The 18,717-nt window shown below is 35.3% G+C and overlaps 1 protein-coding gene across 7 annotated transcripts in view; it reads left to right on the top strand.

The window, feature by feature from the left end:
* The window catches only part of HMCN1 (hemicentin 1), a 454,658-nt gene that overhangs the window by 203,297 nt on the left and 232,644 nt on the right, over positions 1 to 18,717 (top strand). For all 7 annotated transcript variants that reach the window (XM_073011674.1, XM_073011672.1, XM_007989160.3 and 4 more), the window contains exons 12-15: positions 6,309 to 6,450; positions 7,580 to 7,707; positions 9,946 to 10,059; positions 14,831 to 14,989. In XM_073011674.1, the coding sequence (XP_072867775.1) occupies positions 6,309 to 6,450; positions 7,580 to 7,707; positions 9,946 to 10,059; positions 14,831 to 14,989 (543 nt within the window). The remainder of the gene's footprint in view (positions 1 to 6,308; positions 6,451 to 7,579; positions 7,708 to 9,945; positions 10,060 to 14,830; positions 14,990 to 18,717) is intronic.

Here is an 18,717-nt window from a genome sequence, read left to right as displayed (position 1 = left end):
AACATTTTTTTTAAATTTTGGGAGTTGATAGCATACTTTACTTCATCTAATCCTCACAGACTGCTATTATTTACTATGGTCAATTTCAATTTACAGCACTTCTAAATGTGTAAGTTTTTTTTCCACACCAACAACCAAATCTCCAACTCTCTAGGCCCCAACTGGGTGCCCATGAATTTAATTCAATTCAGAAATCAACTCATTTAGCATGAGACCCCACAGGTTAAGGGCTTAATCCCACCAAACTGCACCTACTTTAAATGCCAATCACAAGCCCTGGGCTTCCTATGCTTCTGATCAAGCAGGCACACAGCTTCACACCATCCTCCAGGAACCTCTATGTGCTCAGCTATTCTCTGCATGTTTAGCTATTTTAGAAGCTCTCCAAACTCTGGCTTTTTTGTTTTTGGTTTTTATGGAGATGTCCTTCTGTAGACATGATTGATGACATCACGGGCCATCAGTGATCATCTCTGCCTTCATCTCCTCTCCCTTCCCTGGATTTTGAGGGTGGGATTGAAAGTTCCACCCTGCCTTGGTCTTTCTGGTGATTAGCCCCATCCTGAAGCTATCTGGGTACCACCAGTCACCAACTAGCATGCAAAATAAACTTTTATCACTACCGAGATTCAAAGGATGTTAGGAGCTATATGTCAGGAAATGAGACAAAGCAAAATATATATTTCACAATATCACATTGTCATTTTTTAAACCCATAGTGCCTTGCACAGAGGGAAGAAGCATAATTGCACCCAATAGATGTATAATTTCTTAATTGCTGAATGAACCTCAATGTAACAATAACACTATAGGGAAGTCTTGGTCATTACCCTTATCTGTCATGTTTCCATGTTAACTTCAATGGGTTGTTTGAATCGCATCAGCAGTTTGAAATGTCATTATGTGAGTACTTTCTTTTCCAGTTGCAACACAAGCCAGCATATTACTGCTTGCATTTAAAACCATATTTTAGAACAAAATCTGGCAATTATCTCATGAAAAATTTATAGTTGTTATTTTAAAAATATTGTTTATATTATTAATTCATCCCAATTTAGAAACAAAATCATGTGAGTGACTTTTGCAAAATTTTACAAAATAGGCTAAAGCAATTTGTCACTGTTAAGTTGATACAGTGGCTGCTTAATTTTCAAATGCTTATACTGCTTCTGAGTAAAGCTTACATAAGTGTGGGAGAGAAGGGGAAGTTTTTACATATATAGTAGGAGTTTAAGGTTTTAAGATTGTTTTCCTATTTATCTGATAACATAAATAGTTTTCTGTTGATTCCACTGGTTGTTCCCTTATGAGGAGGATTTTTAAGGCTGGGGACCAACCCAGGAGTCCTTGTTCAATTTGAGTATATTTAGCATGTAGCTGACGTCTCCTGCGTAATCACATGTTGTGACATAGAAATCAAAGTGCCAGACAAAGCCTCATTTTCTCCTTGATGTTATTTCTGTATGAACATTAGAAGTATTAATTTGTCTTCTGTGGTATCAGGAAAGGGTAGATGTCTGTCATTAATTAGGCCATGTCACCAGAGAGAACATTGCAATAAAAAAGGAAATATTTCTCAAGATGGTTGATGAAGTCAGTATTTAATGATGAGAATTACTTCACTAAGTATGAAAATAATATTATAACCACATGCTCGTTATATTATCATACTCTTTTTAACATGTGCCACGTGACATGGTAAGTAGCACACTTTTTCCATCAGTAAAACAGAGGAAAAAATCTAATTTTATCTATTGTATTGAAATTTGTAGTAAATTTTAAGTATCTAGAAATATTTCAGATTTCAGAAGAATTAAATAAGATATAACAAATATTGTTTTTAAATAGGATATATAATCTTTTTTTTTGAGACAGGGTCTCATTCACATCTAAGCTGGAGTTCAGTGGTGCGATCTTGGCTCACTGCAACCTTCAGCTCACTGCAACCTTCAGCTCACTGCAACCTCTGCCTCCTGGGCCGAGGTGATCCTCCTACCTCAGTCTGCCAAGTTGTAGCTGGGACTACAGGTGTGCACCACTACTCAAGGCTAATTTTTGTATTTTTAGTAGAGAGAGGTTTTTACCCTGTTGCTCAGGCTGGTCTTGAACTCCTGGGTTCAAGTGATCCTCCCACCTTGGCCTCCCAAAATGCTGGGATTACAGGCGTGAGCCACCGTGCACAGGCTGAAAGAAGGTATATAATCTAAATGGAGTATGTAAGTGTGAGGATTGTGTTGATCAACTTTCATTTGTAAATGTCTAGATAGTACATATGCACAGATGTATTTTAAATGCTATAGTACTTTATTTGGTCATTCTTTGTCACACTTTGCTATATAGAGGGATACTACTAATAATAGCAAAAGTTACATCATGCCTACTACATGCCAGGCATTGTTCTAAGTGTTTTATGTATATTAACCTAGCTAATCCATAATAATGCCATGAGGTAGGTACTATTATTTCCCGTTAAGTTACAGACAGAAACCATGGAGCAAGCAATGTCTGCATTTGAATTCCAGCTCCACCTTTGAGTGACTGGGCAAATTATTTAACCATTTTGAGTCATAGTTTATTTGTAAAATGGCAGTAACACTTACTATATAGTGTTAGTGTGGAAAATAAATGATTGGTCTAGAGTTAGATACCTGGCATGTAATAGGCACTGACGGAAGGAAAGCACCACTTTCCTATTTCGATGAACTGACTACTAGAAAGAGATTTAGTTCCTAATTTTGCATAATATACTTTATAGTGTCTGTGAGATCTTTGAAGACATAAAGTGTCTGAAACATAGTCAGTACTCAGTAACGTTTGTTGGCTGAAAAAATGAAAACACATAGAAATTTGCCCAAGTATTCTAAATATACTAGTGGTGATAAATATTGCTAATTGTGACTTAGGTAATTAAATCATTTGCATTATCTAATTAATTTGTTGGTGGTAATTAAATAACCTTGAAGAAAAAGTCCTTAGATATTTTCTCTGAGAGATTTCCTACCGGAGGCTTAAGAGCAACAAATCAGACCCAGCTGACAGGAAATATGTCTCCCGAGCTTGAAGATAGTGTTGGCAGTTTCCAAGAGAATTAAGTGAGATTTTTTCTTCCCTAGTCTTTGTAGGCAGTGAGATAGCTGTTTTCATGGCCGCTTACACTTCATTTTTGCTAATCTTACCATTAATAGTGTATTAAGATACCCAATTCTTAAAGTAGTGTTGGTTTTTATTTTATATTTATATTTAATTCTTCTAAATGATTGATAGGAAATTACAAAAACATATATTTTGCTTTTGTTATAATTAAAAAATAAAAAGCAAATTAACACCTTGCCACCTACTAGAGTGCTGTGTTCCCATTGCTTTGGCTATCAAAAGCAAGTTGTTCTTGATGATGATGGTGTTGGTTGCTCATGGTGGTGGTGGTGATGATAATGGTGATAATGATGATAGTGGTGATATGAGATTGGAAATCTCAAGTAAAAATGGATTACTTCTCTCCAAAACCTAAGATTGAACTCCCGACTTATAAATCCAACATTAGTACTATGTATTTTTCCTATCCGAATGGGGTTTTACATTGCAAATAAAGAGATGCAGATTCAGTTTGTTAGTTGGCAAGTGATGTTACTCGGTTGATGGAGTTGAACTGTGGTTCTTCACTTCCATGTTCTTGCTCCATTGAAACTATTTCATTAAAGTAAGGAGGTTTTTTCTAGGAATTAAAAAATTAGCAGTTGAAGTAACTATAGTGAGATCTATTATATCATTATTTAACCTGATTAAGTAAAGGCTAATTCATTTTGACCATTTTTATTCAACTGTTATTTGGTGGAAATCTAATTTTGCTCCTCTGAATTTGTTCATGTACTTTCTAAGTATCTTATCAGCAGGAATATTCTTTTTATTTTTAATTATATTTTATTTATTTATTTTTTTTGTTAGGAGTTTCACTCTTGTTGCCCAGGCTGGAGTGCAGTGGCATGATCTTGGCTCACTGCAACCTCCACCTCCCAGGTTCAAGTGATTCTCCTGCCTCAGCCTCCTGAGTAGCTGGGATTACAGGCATATGCCACCACACCTGGCTAAGTTTTGTATTTTTAGTAGAGACGGAGTTTCTCCGTGTTGGTCAGGCTGGTCTCAAACTCTCAAACTCAGGTGATCCACCCGCCTCTGCCTCCCAAAGTGTTGGGATTATAGGCGTGAGCCACCATGCCCAGCAATCAGCAGGAATGTTCTAAGGGAATGGTAAATTTCTCACCTCCTGTGGTATGATGTCATCCCATCTGTGTGTTGCACACAGACTTATTTCATGACCCTGAGTAGCACCCTATATCCAGGCTGTATTTGCTCAATGACCTCTTAGCTCTCTGCATCCTGGTTTGGGTAACTGGCTTATTTTTACTTTGATATCTGAACTACAGAGCCTACCAGTGGGATTCTTGCTGGGAGAGATGCCAGGCCTTTTCTGGCAGACTATGTTGGAAGACACCAAGTTTGGACAAAAATTCTGAGAGTTGCTTGAATCTTACAGCAATTCCATGTCAATAGCTAGACACGAGAAACATTTTAGGAAGATGGGAATGAATAAATGTGCGTTTCAATAAATTCCAAAGAGAAAGAACTGTTCATTTTTTCCCCCTTATCCCCTGAAGATTATCTGCGACATCCTTACAGCATGTGCAGTCCTTCAGAATTTCAGAATTGATGGACTCCAGATGGAATCACAATTTGAACTTACTGGCCATAGTCAGTCTGCCCTTGACCTCACACATTTCTCTAGCCCTATGCTCACCAACAAGAATCCGTGGAATAATGGGGCTATCAACCAAATTCATGGACTGGAAAAAATCCTGCAAACGTTAACTTCAAAGACTAGATCATAATTTGAAAAACACAATGTAAACAGGAAAAAAAGAGGAGGGGGACAATTGTAAGCTGCTAGCAATTAGGCACTAATTAACTTCCTTCAGTTGTGTAGCTGCTGCCACCCAGCAGTACCATTTGTATCTCTTTCACATGTATAGAGATTCCCCAAGCTAATGGTTCCTTAGTGAAACTAAGCCACAATTTGCAGACCAACTTACAGGAAAGATATATCATAAATATATTCACATCTAACTGGCTAACTGAATTCCTCAATTTTATTTATAGTAAAAACCAAATTAAATGGAAAGCAGACAGCATGCCTGTTAGAGTCATCTGTGTGTCCCTGCAAGTTAGCACAGTGCCTGGCACATAATAATTGTGCAAAAAACAGATGTCATTGAATGAATTTATTTACTTCTGTTAATAGTCATGAAATCTGACTGTTTCAAACACTGGAAATTAATTTACTTTTGTTTACCTTATTGAGTGGTGGATATTTACATTAGGAATTACTTAATATCTCTTTGATGGTACCTTCTTTGAAGATTAATTCTTATTGTGTAGCAACATAGATGTAAAACATGTAATCTAGTAAGACAAATATATCAACATCCCAGAATTATCTCAGGGAATTGTTTTCTTTTTGATGATAAATTCCTGATTTAGTGTTTCATTTTCAAAAGTCTTTTTCCTGTCATAGAAGTGTAATGAAACAGAAAGTTTGAATAACTGATACTTTTTGTTAAGTTGAGGTCCTGTGGATGCACGGACATGAGGCAAATGACCAGTGTAGCAGGATCTTGGGAGGGACTGGCAGAGATTACAATTCAGAGCCAGGTTACAGTTGAGGAAACTGCATTCCATTAAAAGTTTTAAGTGTGTTTTATATACAAGCCACTGCATGATATACAAGGGATGTTAAATGCTATAGAATGTAATAGAATATGGAATAATGTGAGTACATGGTTTCTGACCTTAACAAAGTTATGATCAAATAAATAAAAATAGAAAGATCAAGTTGAACAAAGCAGACAGCATAGTCAGGACAAGCTGTGGCTCCAATCCTACATTCGTTGTCTAGAAAGAGCCAAAAGTTCTATCTAGAGACTTTGCCTTGGAACAGGTTCATAGAGAAGTATCAGATTAGTGGCACAAACTGTAGGTTGGCTAGGGGAAGCAAGCCAGCAAGGGGCTTCATGGTAACCAGTGGAAACACAACAATATAACATCGGGATCAAATTCATTTAACTTTCAAAGAGAGTTTACTTCCCTTGTTTTTATTACCACTGGTTTCTTTCCTGACATATCTATGATGTGGGTCATCCATAGAGGAAGGCAATAAAGGTGTGGTGGTGAAAAACCTACAAATCTGCTAACATAGGAAGCTTCTAACATCAAGATAAATTGGCAATTTTTCTACATACATATACTTTTATTTGCAGAGCCACCCAAAGTCATTGTGATGCCCAAGAATCAGTCTTTCACAGGAGGGTCTGAGGTCTCCATCATGTGTTCTGCAACAGGTTATCCCAAACCAAAGATCGCCTGGACCGTTAATGATATGTTTATCGTGGGTTCACACAGGTACTGGGTTTGTATCATGTTCTTTGTTTTTATTGAGTGAGGAAAACTGATGAGACTTCTAGACCAAACTAATATGACCAAATCCCTAATATTAAGGGAGGTTTGACCAACATATGTAGCTTTACATTTTCTAAACAGGCTGTGAATGCCAAAAATAATATAAATGATGACTTTATAAAGTTTGAGGTTATTAAGTCTTGAATTCCATAGCTGAGACCAAGTGCTTCCCAATACTTTGAGTTGCAATCATAGCACCAAAACAGTTAGTTTAACTTGAGTAATTGAAATGAGGATAATAAACTTTTTGTGAGGTAAAATAACGTATAGTTTTAACAAATCCATTAAAGACATTGTCCTGGATCTAATAGAAGAGAGAGATCAAGAACAGACCAGTAGCTCTAATTAAAATGTGTACAGGCATTCTTTGTAATTACTTCCATTTTTGCCAAACTACTGTGGGAAGTATTTAATTCCACTGGGTGCTTTTTAAAGTCATTGAATCCACTCATGCTCCTAGAGTATAATAAACACGTGGAATATAAACAACAAAGTATCCAGCCATGGGGCTTCCATTACTCTGGGTTTGGCAGTGAAGAAGTCATAGGTATTATCCAGCAAGTTGAGTCAGAGTCTATTCCTAGACTCCTCACAGACTCACTGTGTGACATGAGACATTATATCTCTGGAGTTTTCATTTTGAAGAACCGTCTAGTATAGCAATTCACCACATGGAGCAAGAATGCCTGGGTGCAAATTCCAGTTCTTCCATTTACTAACTCTGGCTTTGGGTGAGTTCTGTAACCTCTTTGCTCACCTGTAAAACAGAGATATTCATAGTATTTAACTCATTAGGGTATTAGGATAATTTTAGATGTAAATAAAAGTAAAGTTTCTAGAGCAGTGACTGGCATGTATCCAACAGTGGGTACATGATATTATTATTATTATTATTATTATTATTATTATTGCATTTCCGCTTATAAAATAATGATGTTAACCATTTCTGCAATCAACACCAAAAATATAACTCTAAAACGTTTGAAAATATTTTAAAGGAAAGCACTGTATTATCTTGATATTACTATTATGGTATTTTCAATTTTATATTCTTTTTGTTTTTTATTCATAGGTATAGGATGACCTCAGATGGTACCTTATTTATCAAAAATGCAGCTCCCAAAGATGCAGGGATCTACGGTTGCCTAGCGAGTAATTCAGCTGGAACAGATAAACAGAGTTCTACTCTCAGATACATTGGCAAGTATAATCACTTTAAAAGGCAATTAAAATAGGATGAATATCACATCAAGCAATGCAAAAGTACTTTTATGAAAAATTAATATTAGTATTGTATACATAGTATTATACTTTATTCATTTCACACACTGATTGGAGCAAACGTTGTAAATAATTTAAGTTAAAATTTCATAGAGTGAAAAGCTTCGTTAGTCAACAGAAATCAAGGAAGCTTCCAGGTTAATGGAATAATTTCATATTGTCCACAAAGTTCTGTCTTTCCACTGTTCATCTGTTCTCTGCAATATTTTACTTTTAAATTAATAAATTCTATATCCTTTCTAGCTTAACTTCCATTTTATAATTTCTACTTATATTCAAAACTGTATATAATATAATTTTTACTTTTTATCTTCAATTTACCCCTCCAAACTTAAACATTTATTGGAAGCGTACTTCATGAAAATTATCCTATAGAATATTTCTATTTAATTTTGTCTTTCTTAGTCAAATAAAGGATAAAGGTGTCATATACTCAGATCCAGGTTATAAATTGTGAATAATCAATTGCTAGCAATCCACCCTTTCATTCATTCTTATTCAGTCTCATTCATAGTAAGATAATGAAACTGTCAGTAGAGAAGAAAGGATTCAAAAGAAATAATAAAAATAGAGAATTGTACTTGAAGGTATAGGTGAGGGAGAGAACAAAAATGTCACAAGTATTGAATTGAGAGGCTGGAAAGAAGTGGTCTCATTTATAGAAATAAAGAAGGCACATGGTGAATACGTTTAGATGGAAAGTGAGCTCAGATTTGGAGATAAGTGAATTTAAAATGTTCACAGAATACCCCAGTGTAGAGGGAAAAACAGTTGGGAATGTGGAACAAGTGACTGAAACCGAATTCTACTTCCATTGTGAAAACAAATTTTGGTTCATTCACATAGAAGTCTTAATGTTAAACATTTATTTTAACTTATTAAGCACCTCTAGAGATGCAGCATGCAAACTGCTGTGCTGGAGACTGTGGAGTGTAAAATTTTAAAAATGTATGTCATGTAGCCTTTACTTTTCAAGAATTTACACAATGGGGGTGGATATATACAGGAATATAACAAGGCAGACAGACAATACTACAGTGGGAGGTTGGCAGAGGGGAAGATTAATTCAGACTGAGGAATTAGCAAAGATTTCTCAAAGGAGACAGGATTTATGCTCAGTCTGGAGGAATGAGTGGGATTTGAAGGATTGTGGCAAAGGGCATTTTACAAAGAGGAAATAGCTTTGGGAAAGGCAAAGAAGATAGAAAAGTAAAAGTCTGTTGTGTTTTGGACTATCAGTGAAGCTCTGTACCTTGTGATAAGTGAGGAAGTGTAACGGAGGGTAAGGTTAAAAAAGAAAGCTATGCACCCATTTATGATTTTTGAAAGAGATTCTATGGAATTTTGAAAGCAGTGGGAATCACTGAAGGTATTCTAGCAGAAAAATTACATGATCTGTGAGAAGTTAACTTAGCTTTGTTTAAAAATACCTCAGCTGAAGCTAGGAAGTCCTAAAATAGCTCGTTAAGACAAAATGTGTGAGTAAACTGAACCATTAGGCAAGCAAGTGAAGCAAACAGAGTGAAGAACAGAAATTTAGAGAATGTCTGTATTTAGCATCACAGGAAAAAGAAGGGTCGAAACCAGGAGACTCTACTTTTTGTAAATGCAAATTTTAGGCTTGGACTGCAAATATCTTCCTGTAGTTAGACATGAATATCCTTAAAATGATATAGAAAATGTTAACAAATTCATCTACAGTTATATCATCCTCAAGTCTTAATTTAGCTGTCGGTCTTACCATTATCCCTCTTTTGACTATATTTTTCTTAGAATTATTCCTCTCTCTGTTCTTGTAGTATTGTTTCTCTAAGATGTATTCTGATTTCTAAGATGTTTCTTTCCTTAAATAACTCTTTTTCTTAAAGAACTTTCAATTAGTTTCGTAGTTTTTTTGGAGTTTGTTTTATCATAATTATTTTTTGTTTTAGTCATTTTTTTCCTGATATAATTTCTGTGACCTTGATAAGTGATCTTTTTATCACATATACATATGTGCATGTGCATTACAAGAGTTTCTTTTGGTTTATAAATATTGAAATGGCCACAAGCACATAAATTCTGATAGATTTTTTAATTGGTTCATTTAGTAAACATAAACAAAACCCATCTGGTCTTGTGCTAAATGTTGACTATTTGCGTGTTTGTTTTTTTCAGAAGCCCCTAAGTTGATGGTAGTTCAGAGCGAGCTCCTGGTTGCCCTTGGGGATATAACCGTTATGGAATGCAAAACCTCTGGTATTCCTCCACCTCAAGTTAAATGGTTCAAAGGTACATTTCTTCAGTATGTTTGTGTCTGGTTCACTTAGTTTTGTTTTCTTTTTTAAAAATGATTTGTTAAAACTTTGTGTTGGTGTGTGACTTAGCAGCCCCATAAAATGTGTTTATGATCTCACTGGAGACAATAGTTCAAAATTCTCAACTCTGAATTTCAGGATTTGACATCTGGTATGGATTACAGGACTGTGAAAATCAAAGCAGGAAAAGTTCGCCTTTGCTAATCCAGCTGAACATTCTCTTTGTTAGTTTAGGATTGTTTCCTGAAGAAAATTATCCAAGAATACTCAGTTCACGTTTAAAATAACTCCACTGATTTTAGTTCACTTTTCTTAGAGATGATGGCTCTCACTATTAAAAAGTTTTCTAGATTCACAAGGATACTTTCTATAAAGTGTTCAAATAAAGATACATATTGAAGCTTACAGATAGTTGAAAGACAAATGTATTTATTGATAGGTCAGCTACATCATACATGGTAAATGCTTGTCTCAATTATAGAAATTATCTTTCTATAGTTGTATCATAAAGATTGCACCTCTGTGATTCCATAATAAAATAATAGTTATATACCACTTGACCTTGATGAGAATACACTTGGATCCTGGTTCAGGCTCAGATGCTGACAGTAGATATCTGTGTAAAAAAGCCCTGCTTCTGCTTCTGTTTCAGTTCTTCCAATTACGGGAAAAAGGAAAAAAGTCCTGCAAACACCCTAACAGGGAGGTTGCTAGGATTATTGAGATACTGTTTGCAAAATACTTTTTAATCTTCAGATGAAAAGTGTTAAATAGTACAAAGCACTATTGTTATGATTCTGTTTGTTAAATCACAAACATTTCCATAGCAACAGGTTGATGTCATAATCACAAAATTAGGAATTCACCTCAAGTTCAAACTCTTAGGGAACATGAGGTGAAAAAGAAAGGCTTTATGTAGAAAATAAATAGTTTTAAATAATATAAATCAAAAGCAAGGTGGAAACTAGGAAGTGATGCCATTTTCCTGCTTGTCCATACTGAAAGGATTTATAGTTTTCATGTTTTCTCTGATAAGAAGGCATTTCTGAATTTGCTCCTTAATCAGGTTTATGTTGGTTAACATAAACTAATTTTACTTTCTTAAAATACTTAAATTTTTGAATTGCCAAAGAAATAAGTACCGATTTCAAATTTATATTATAATTAAATATATCAAGAAAATATGTTATAGAGATAGTATTTCTTTATTTTAAATGTCATTCAATACTTTATCATGAAAATAAAAATTCAAAAAAGTAATGGAAAGCCAACTTCTATATACGTGTATATAGCAGAATCTCACAAAAAGTCTTTTATTCTCCCAAACTGGGACTGTGCTCCTGAATCAATTAGTCTTCATGCCTGTCTTAAACCCACAAATAGCTTGGAAACTAAAGAGGAGATAGGGAACTATGTACCCACCACATGAGAGATTCTAGAATTTACTCTCTGTTCCTTCTGTCAACTATAGATATTACCACTCAGTGAGTTCAATAATATATCATTTTGCTGTCCAAGTTATGAACCAACAGAGATAGAATATGGGCATTTGATACATTGTAAGACGTGTTCCCTGGGTTCATCAATAATAGGCAGAGCTGCCCTGACCTCTAGGATCAGGTCAACTAACATACCCTCCCAAGTCACAGGCAGACAATTTATGCATAAACAGAGCAGAGTTAGGAAGACCAAGAGCAAATCTAGGGGACAAACTCCTGTGAATGCAAACTGGCCTCAAAATGGAGGGGCTAGGAGCAGGTGGGCTTTCCAGTCCCATCTCTGCTGAGAACAAGACACCAGGAAGGTTGGGAAAATGCTACCTTATGGAAACCATAGGGGTGAGGAGGAAGAGTTCCTGCCTCACCATAAGAATCTGTTTTTCCTCATACCTTCCTTGAGGTGATTCTGATTGAATAAAGTATGTGTTTGAAAGAAAAAAATGAACAAACTGTATTCCAGTCAGACCATCAGAGAAAAGGAATTCCATAAGCACAAATGCTCTCTGAAATTTTAGATCTTTTATTTTTAGAAATGAGCAACATAAAGTGGATTCAAAGGAAAATCAAAACACTATTGAAATCTTATAAAAAGAACATGTATGGTAAAATATTAAAGAAATTAGATTTATTCATTTAGATCTGTTGTTCTTAAAATGTGTTTTGGAGACTTCCCACAATTGTTTTAGGGGATTCATGAGATCAAAACTATTTTAATAATAATACTAAGATATTGCCTTTTTCATTCTTATTGTCTCAAAAGTGAATAATGGAGTTTCTGGAGGCTATGTGATATCCAATAGAGTCAGTGGGGAAGCAAATGTGAGCTTCAGCTGTCTTGTATTATGCTACATGAGAGATTATGGAGATTTGCAAAAATGTGAAACACTGCCACTCTTCTCACTAAATTTCTCATGTTTTGAAAATACAATTTTAAAAATATAATATGTTCATTATACTAAAATGTCAGGCGTTTATTAAAAATAAGTGAATGCATATTTTTAAATATTTCAGTTTTATTTGTAAAATGATATATATATGTGTGTGTATATATATAGTATAGATAAATATAATCTACATAAAAATTCACCAGGGTACCCATTAATTTTTAAGAGTACACTTAAGAAGTTTTTAAACAAACGTTTTTGATAACTACTTACTTATCAATTATTTGAAAGGATCTTATACCAGAGATAATGATCTCTCCTTTAGTCTTTATATCCACAGAAGCCAGTATTGAATTTAAACTACAGCAAAAAGAGAACTCTCCTCAGTGGTAATAACTGTAAATCCTAGAATATATTGTCAGTAAAGTTTATATATTTTACTATGTGTAACATTCTTCTAGTCTTACCTAATATTAAAAGTAAATAGGCCGGGTGTGGTGGCTCACGCCTGTAATCCCAGCATTTTGGGAGGCTGACGTGGGCAGATCATGAGGTCAGGAGATCGAGACCATCCTGGCTAACACAGTGAAACCCCGTCTCTACTAAAAAATGCAAAAAAATTAGCCAGGCATGGTGGCGGGCACCTGTAGTCCCTGTTACTCAGGAGGCTGGGGCAGGAAAATGGCATGAACCCAGGAGGCGGAGCTTGCAGTGAGCTGAGATCATGCCACTGGACTCCAACCTCGTGAACAGAGCAAGACTCCATCTCAAAAAAAAAAAAAAAAAAAAAAAAAAAAAAAAAAAAAAAAGAAAAAAGAAAAAAAAGAAAAAAAAAAGTAAATAATCACTATTTTACTTCCATCTGAAAGGTTCTGTATTTATAGCTCCTCAATAATTTGATGAGTAACTTTTCAGTAGAAATCAGGAAAGGAGAATCTATCAAAATGTGATTAAAATAGAAACTTAATTGAACTAATGTTTTCCAATTTATATTTTGTTTCTTGACTGCTATTCTTTAAACATTTTTATTCTGATAGAAAGCTACTAGAAAAAAAAAGGTCTTTATCCTGTTAGTGTCCTCTGACACTTACAGAAGATATATAAGGGAAAAGTAAATTTCAAAAATCTGAATGCATTTTAGTCCAAACATTTTAATACTTGATGAACAGTGGGGTCACATTGCATCCTCCCATGGTGTGAGGAAAGTTTATGTCAACATCATCTGCTTTTATTTATAAAAATTTCTCAGAGGCACATCAACACAGCTTTAGTTACTGCTCTCATTTTCACGTGGTATGTAGTAGCAGCTTAAAAGGATGATTAAGGTTTTAAATATTGGAATGCTGAAAAATACTTTGTTTTAGGCACTGACAGTTGGTTGCTGATGTAATTTTTTTTTTTTTTTTTTCAAATTTAGACCTCTCGTGACCTCCTTGCCTTTGAAAATTATATAAATGGAAAGGGAATTGTCCATTTGTTGCCCCGAGTCTGTTGACTATTGCTGTTGGCAGTGTCCTAGAGAATTTTAGTACTAGCTCCTGAGTTGTGTTTGCTTCTTAGAAGCTAAGACAGTTACTTCCATGGTCCTCAGGCCGAGGTCAGATGGCCGGTGTATGACATTTTGGAGAATACCTTTTCAGGCTTGACATCTGGGAATACTATGAAACTCTAAGAACAATGGCTCTCAAAGCTCCTGGAAGTTTTTAAGATCCTGACATGTTTGATGTCACCCTTTACAAAAACAAACAAAAGAGATGTGGACACTGAGCTGGCACTAAACATCCAGTATTATGTACAGTACTATGTATTTTTTTATGATAGTGGTCATCCTGATTAATTCCATTCTTTGGAAAGGAGATGCCCTGGAGGAGGGGAAGCATAAGGAAAAGCCTAACATAAATCATAGCTTTGTTGAGGCATCTTCTGCCTTCAAATAAAAGTCATTCTCGGGAAATTCAAGGCACTGGTCATTAGCTGAAATAAAATTCCTCTGGTCTCTCAAACATCTACTGAGTAACCAAATGCATCCTGCCACAAAGATGGTAGAAACCTTTCAACCTTCATTTCCGCACTCCCTTCTTACCTAAGCCTTGGTTGTGACTCCCAGGCTTTCCCAGTTCTAGCTTCAAAGAGCTCCTTATTTTTTATTTAGTTACACATACAGATATAAATAGAAAATATTCATACACAGTTTGTTACAGGTCTGGATTTTAGACTGTAGAAAGTGTCTTTGTTGTGCCAAACACTTGTGTTTAAAAACTTTGCAATCAACTTTATTCAGAAGTTTTGAAATTAAACCAATAACTGCATAAACAATTTTAATACTTTAGTATTTAATATTCTCCCCTTTGTTTTGACTTAGGAGATCTTGAGTTGAGGCCCTCAACATTCCTCATTATTGACCCTCTCTTGGGACTTTTGAAGATTCAAGAAACACAAGATCTGGATGCTGGTGATTATACCTGTGTAGCCATCAATGAGGCTGGAAGAGCAACTGGCAAGATAACTCTGGATGTTGGCTGTAAGCCTCCAGATCTTATAGGCCAATTTGTTTTGAAATTGATCTGTTATTTTTCATGTTTAATAACCTTGAAATGGTAGAATTATTCATCAGAATGGCAAAATTAGAGGGTGCATTTCAGATTAATATCATAACAGTAGTTGGCATTTATGAGGTTCTTTCTTTCTTTTCTTTCTTTTCTTTTCTTTCTTTCTTTCTTTCTTTCTCTCTCTCTTTCTCTCTTTCTCTCTCTCTCTCTTTCTCTCTTTCTCTCTCTCTCTCTCTCCCTTTCTCCCTTTCTCCCTTTCTCCCTTTCTCCCTTTCTCCCTTTCTCCCTTTCTCTCTTTCTCTCTTTCTCTCTTTCTCTCTTTCTCTCTTTCTCTCTTTCTCTCTTTTCTCTCTTTCTCTCTTTCTCTCTTTCTTTCTTTCTTTCTTTCTTTCTTTCTTTCTATACAGAGTCTCACTCTGTCACCCAGGCTGGAGTGCAGTGCTGCTATCTCAGCTCACTGTAACCTCTGCACCCCATGTTCAAGCAATTCTCCTGCCTCAGCCTCCTGAGTAATTGATATTGCAGGCGCCTGCCACCATGCCCAGCTTTCTTTTTTTGTATTTTTAGTAGCGGCAGGGTTTCACCATGTTGGCCAGGCTGGTCTTGAACTCCTGACCTCATGATCCACCCGCCTCAGCCTCCCAAAGTGCTGAGATTACAAGCATGATCCACTGCACCGGGCCACTTTCTATGTACCATTTGCTGTGTCAAAAACTTTTATATGGAGAGATCCTAAAATTATCTCCTTTTTATAGATAAGGAAACTGAGGCTTATAAAGGCTAAGCAACTTGATCAGGGTTACAGAGTTAGGGAGGGGCAGAACCTGGATATTTGAACTCAAGTTGCCATTTCCCTACCAAGAGTCATCCATTCTGCCACCAAATTTCTAAGTATCAACATTTGGAGGCCAGCAATTCTACTTTGGCCCTAGACCATAGTTTGAAGATGTTGATGACAGCAAAGGTATCAGATTGTGCTTTTACTTAAAAAAAAAATCCAATAGTAATTACTCTTCAGTGTATAAAATAAAGTACTACAAAAACATGTCAATCACAAAATGAAGATACAGTGCATGCAAGGCAATCGTATATGGGTTACTCAAGAAGTTTGGTCCTCCTTTCTTTTTTGTCTACCTAATGTCTATTTTAAAAAATAAATACCTTCACATTGTGGTCAGATATATCAGAGTTCACTTTGTATGAAATGGAATCTGGCATTTAATTTTTAAGATAATTTAACGTTTGTGTCACTTAGAACTTATAAAATACGACATTGCATTCAATTTTCCTATATTTTCACTTGTATATGATGATATTATTCATGCCAGACTGTTTTTGTAAAGCCAAAGTTAGAACTGTAAAGAAAATGCTTTTTGTTTTTCTTAGAATACAGTAACACAAAACATTTTAGTTCTGTTTTACGTCTTTCAATGAAAATTACGCCCTGCTAAACTTGATATTTGTTTCGTGTAAGCTAAATTTTTGCTTTCTGGGATCTTTTATGATCCCCTTGCCCCTGAGCTGTCTGGTGAACACTCTGCATTCTTAGTGATTATGCCCTGGGGGAGAATCAACAAAGCTGGAAATGACCACAAAGACCACTATAGAATCTGTCTAGGACACTGTAAGACATGTTTGAACCATGACTAAACTCTGTGGTTATTAAGAGAAATGCCTTGAAAATAAGACTGGAACCTTTGGGTGGAGGGTAGCTCTGAATCTACTAGCCAGCAGGATGTAAAACACAGTAAAGCTTTTAGAAATATAAGGCCCAAATAAAGAGGGTCACTACATGGAGAATTCTTGTTTACAAGAAATATACTGAGTACAACATTTTAATTCTCAACATTTTCTAGTTCTCCTTCTACCTCCTTCCTGCACAGATATTTTATGTTTATTCAACATTCTGTTAGACTTGTCTAGCTCTAGAAGAAGAAATAGTTTCAGTAATTTTTCCCAGCAAAAAGGTAATTGCACCCTTAGTCCCCTGAAAGTTTGTAGAAATCCTAAGAATCTTTTGCACAGGCTTCTTTGCTTACTTGCTGCCTTCTTGATAATCCCTTTTAGCTTCTGGAATTTCCAGATTCCTTCTTCTGTCCAGTGATATACCATATAAGGGTTCACGCTATCTGTGCTGGGGTGACTTGCATTGGATTAGGAAACATCCTAACAAATGTTTCATATTTATGCTTTATTTCTTGAACAGAAGTGAATTTTGTTTTATCTTCACTTATACTCGAAATCTTCATTCCCCGTGACCCTTTCTAAAACAATGGCTTTTTCAACTTTTATTCCAGTAATTGTCCTGACAGAACCATCAACATAAGCCAAATTATTTGTTTATTGTAACCTTGACCATTGTTCACAATTGCCAAATAACTTAGTATTAAAGTCAGTACCATTCATGTTTCTGTTTTGCATTAACTATTACCATATTCGCTGTTAGATCTTTCTCATTGTAGCTCACAATGTTGCTTCATTTCTGAGGTTTGCTTGTCATCGATGCTACCTTGGCTGCTTACCTAGTGCCTGGTCTTCTCATTTGCCTTGTTTTGTGATACCAGTACATATATTCTTTGACCTTCAGCTTGTTTTCTTGAATAACAAAGGTTGAATAGACCTTGTCTGTTCACATCACACTGTGGTTACATATTCTAGCAGATGTAATATGTAAATGCCAAGAACCATGCAAATCACAGTTGTAGTGATAATTATAGTTATCACTATTAGGTTTAAAGGTAAACACACATGAAATCAAAACTTTCCTCAGAACTTATATAGTGGTTAAGTAAATGGTGGACTCTGACAGAGAATGGGTTTTCTGCCTAACTTTTCTCATCTATAAAATAATGATCTAAGTGGTACCTACCTCATTGGTTGGTTGTAAAGATAAAACGAGATATCATCACAACGTACACCTAGCATATCAGCTGTTATTGCTGTTCCCCTAAAGCTGTTTAATGAAACATGTATCATGTAAATGAATATTAACTTCACACATTAAGTGGTCATTATGATACTTTGAACCTTGAAAAATCATATGGAAATGCCTATATAATAGCAGCTTAGTATTTAAGATTAAGCATTGGGATTTTAATGTGAAAATCACTGTTTCAGCTTAACTTTTTAAAGAAAGGGCTTGAGACAAGTTAAGTATTAAGCTTAGTAGTGCATAAAATTGTTCATTTGAGTTCCAAAACTATTGGGCATAAATTTAAGTAGCTTATGACTTAGGAAGAAAAACATGCTTTTATCCATATCATTTGAACTTTCAGGTTGTTTTTGTGGGCATATTACTTCATATCAACAATACTAGATCAAAAAATAATGAAAAGGCTATTTAACATGATTTTTGAGTTCTAGCTTCTTGTAGTGAATGCCCTTTTTCCTATTACTTATTATCATGGTTTTAAATTATGGACATTTCAGGTCAACAGGGAAAGTTACCAATGATTTTTATCCTTTGTAAAAAGGGATAGTGAATTGTGAAGTCATTTGGAAGGAAAGAGGACTGGCTACATCAAACAAAAAGTTGGCTTGGCAGTGATTTTATTTGTAGCATTCCATACCACACAGGGTTTGAGTCTTAGACTGTGGTTTCATGCTTTGTGGTTTGGTGGAACCAAAACAATGTGTCCAGTCATTTTAGGAAAGAGAATCTCTGACTAAAATAATGCAAGAGTCACCATATGGAGTACAT

This window comes from Chlorocebus sabaeus, chromosome 25 (genome assembly GCF_047675955.1).
Source record: "Chlorocebus sabaeus isolate Y175 chromosome 25, mChlSab1.0.hap1, whole genome shotgun sequence".
In the NCBI taxonomy this organism is placed as follows: domain Eukaryota; kingdom Metazoa; phylum Chordata; class Mammalia; order Primates; family Cercopithecidae; genus Chlorocebus; species Chlorocebus sabaeus.
This window is presented reverse-complemented; position numbering and strand designations above follow the sequence as displayed.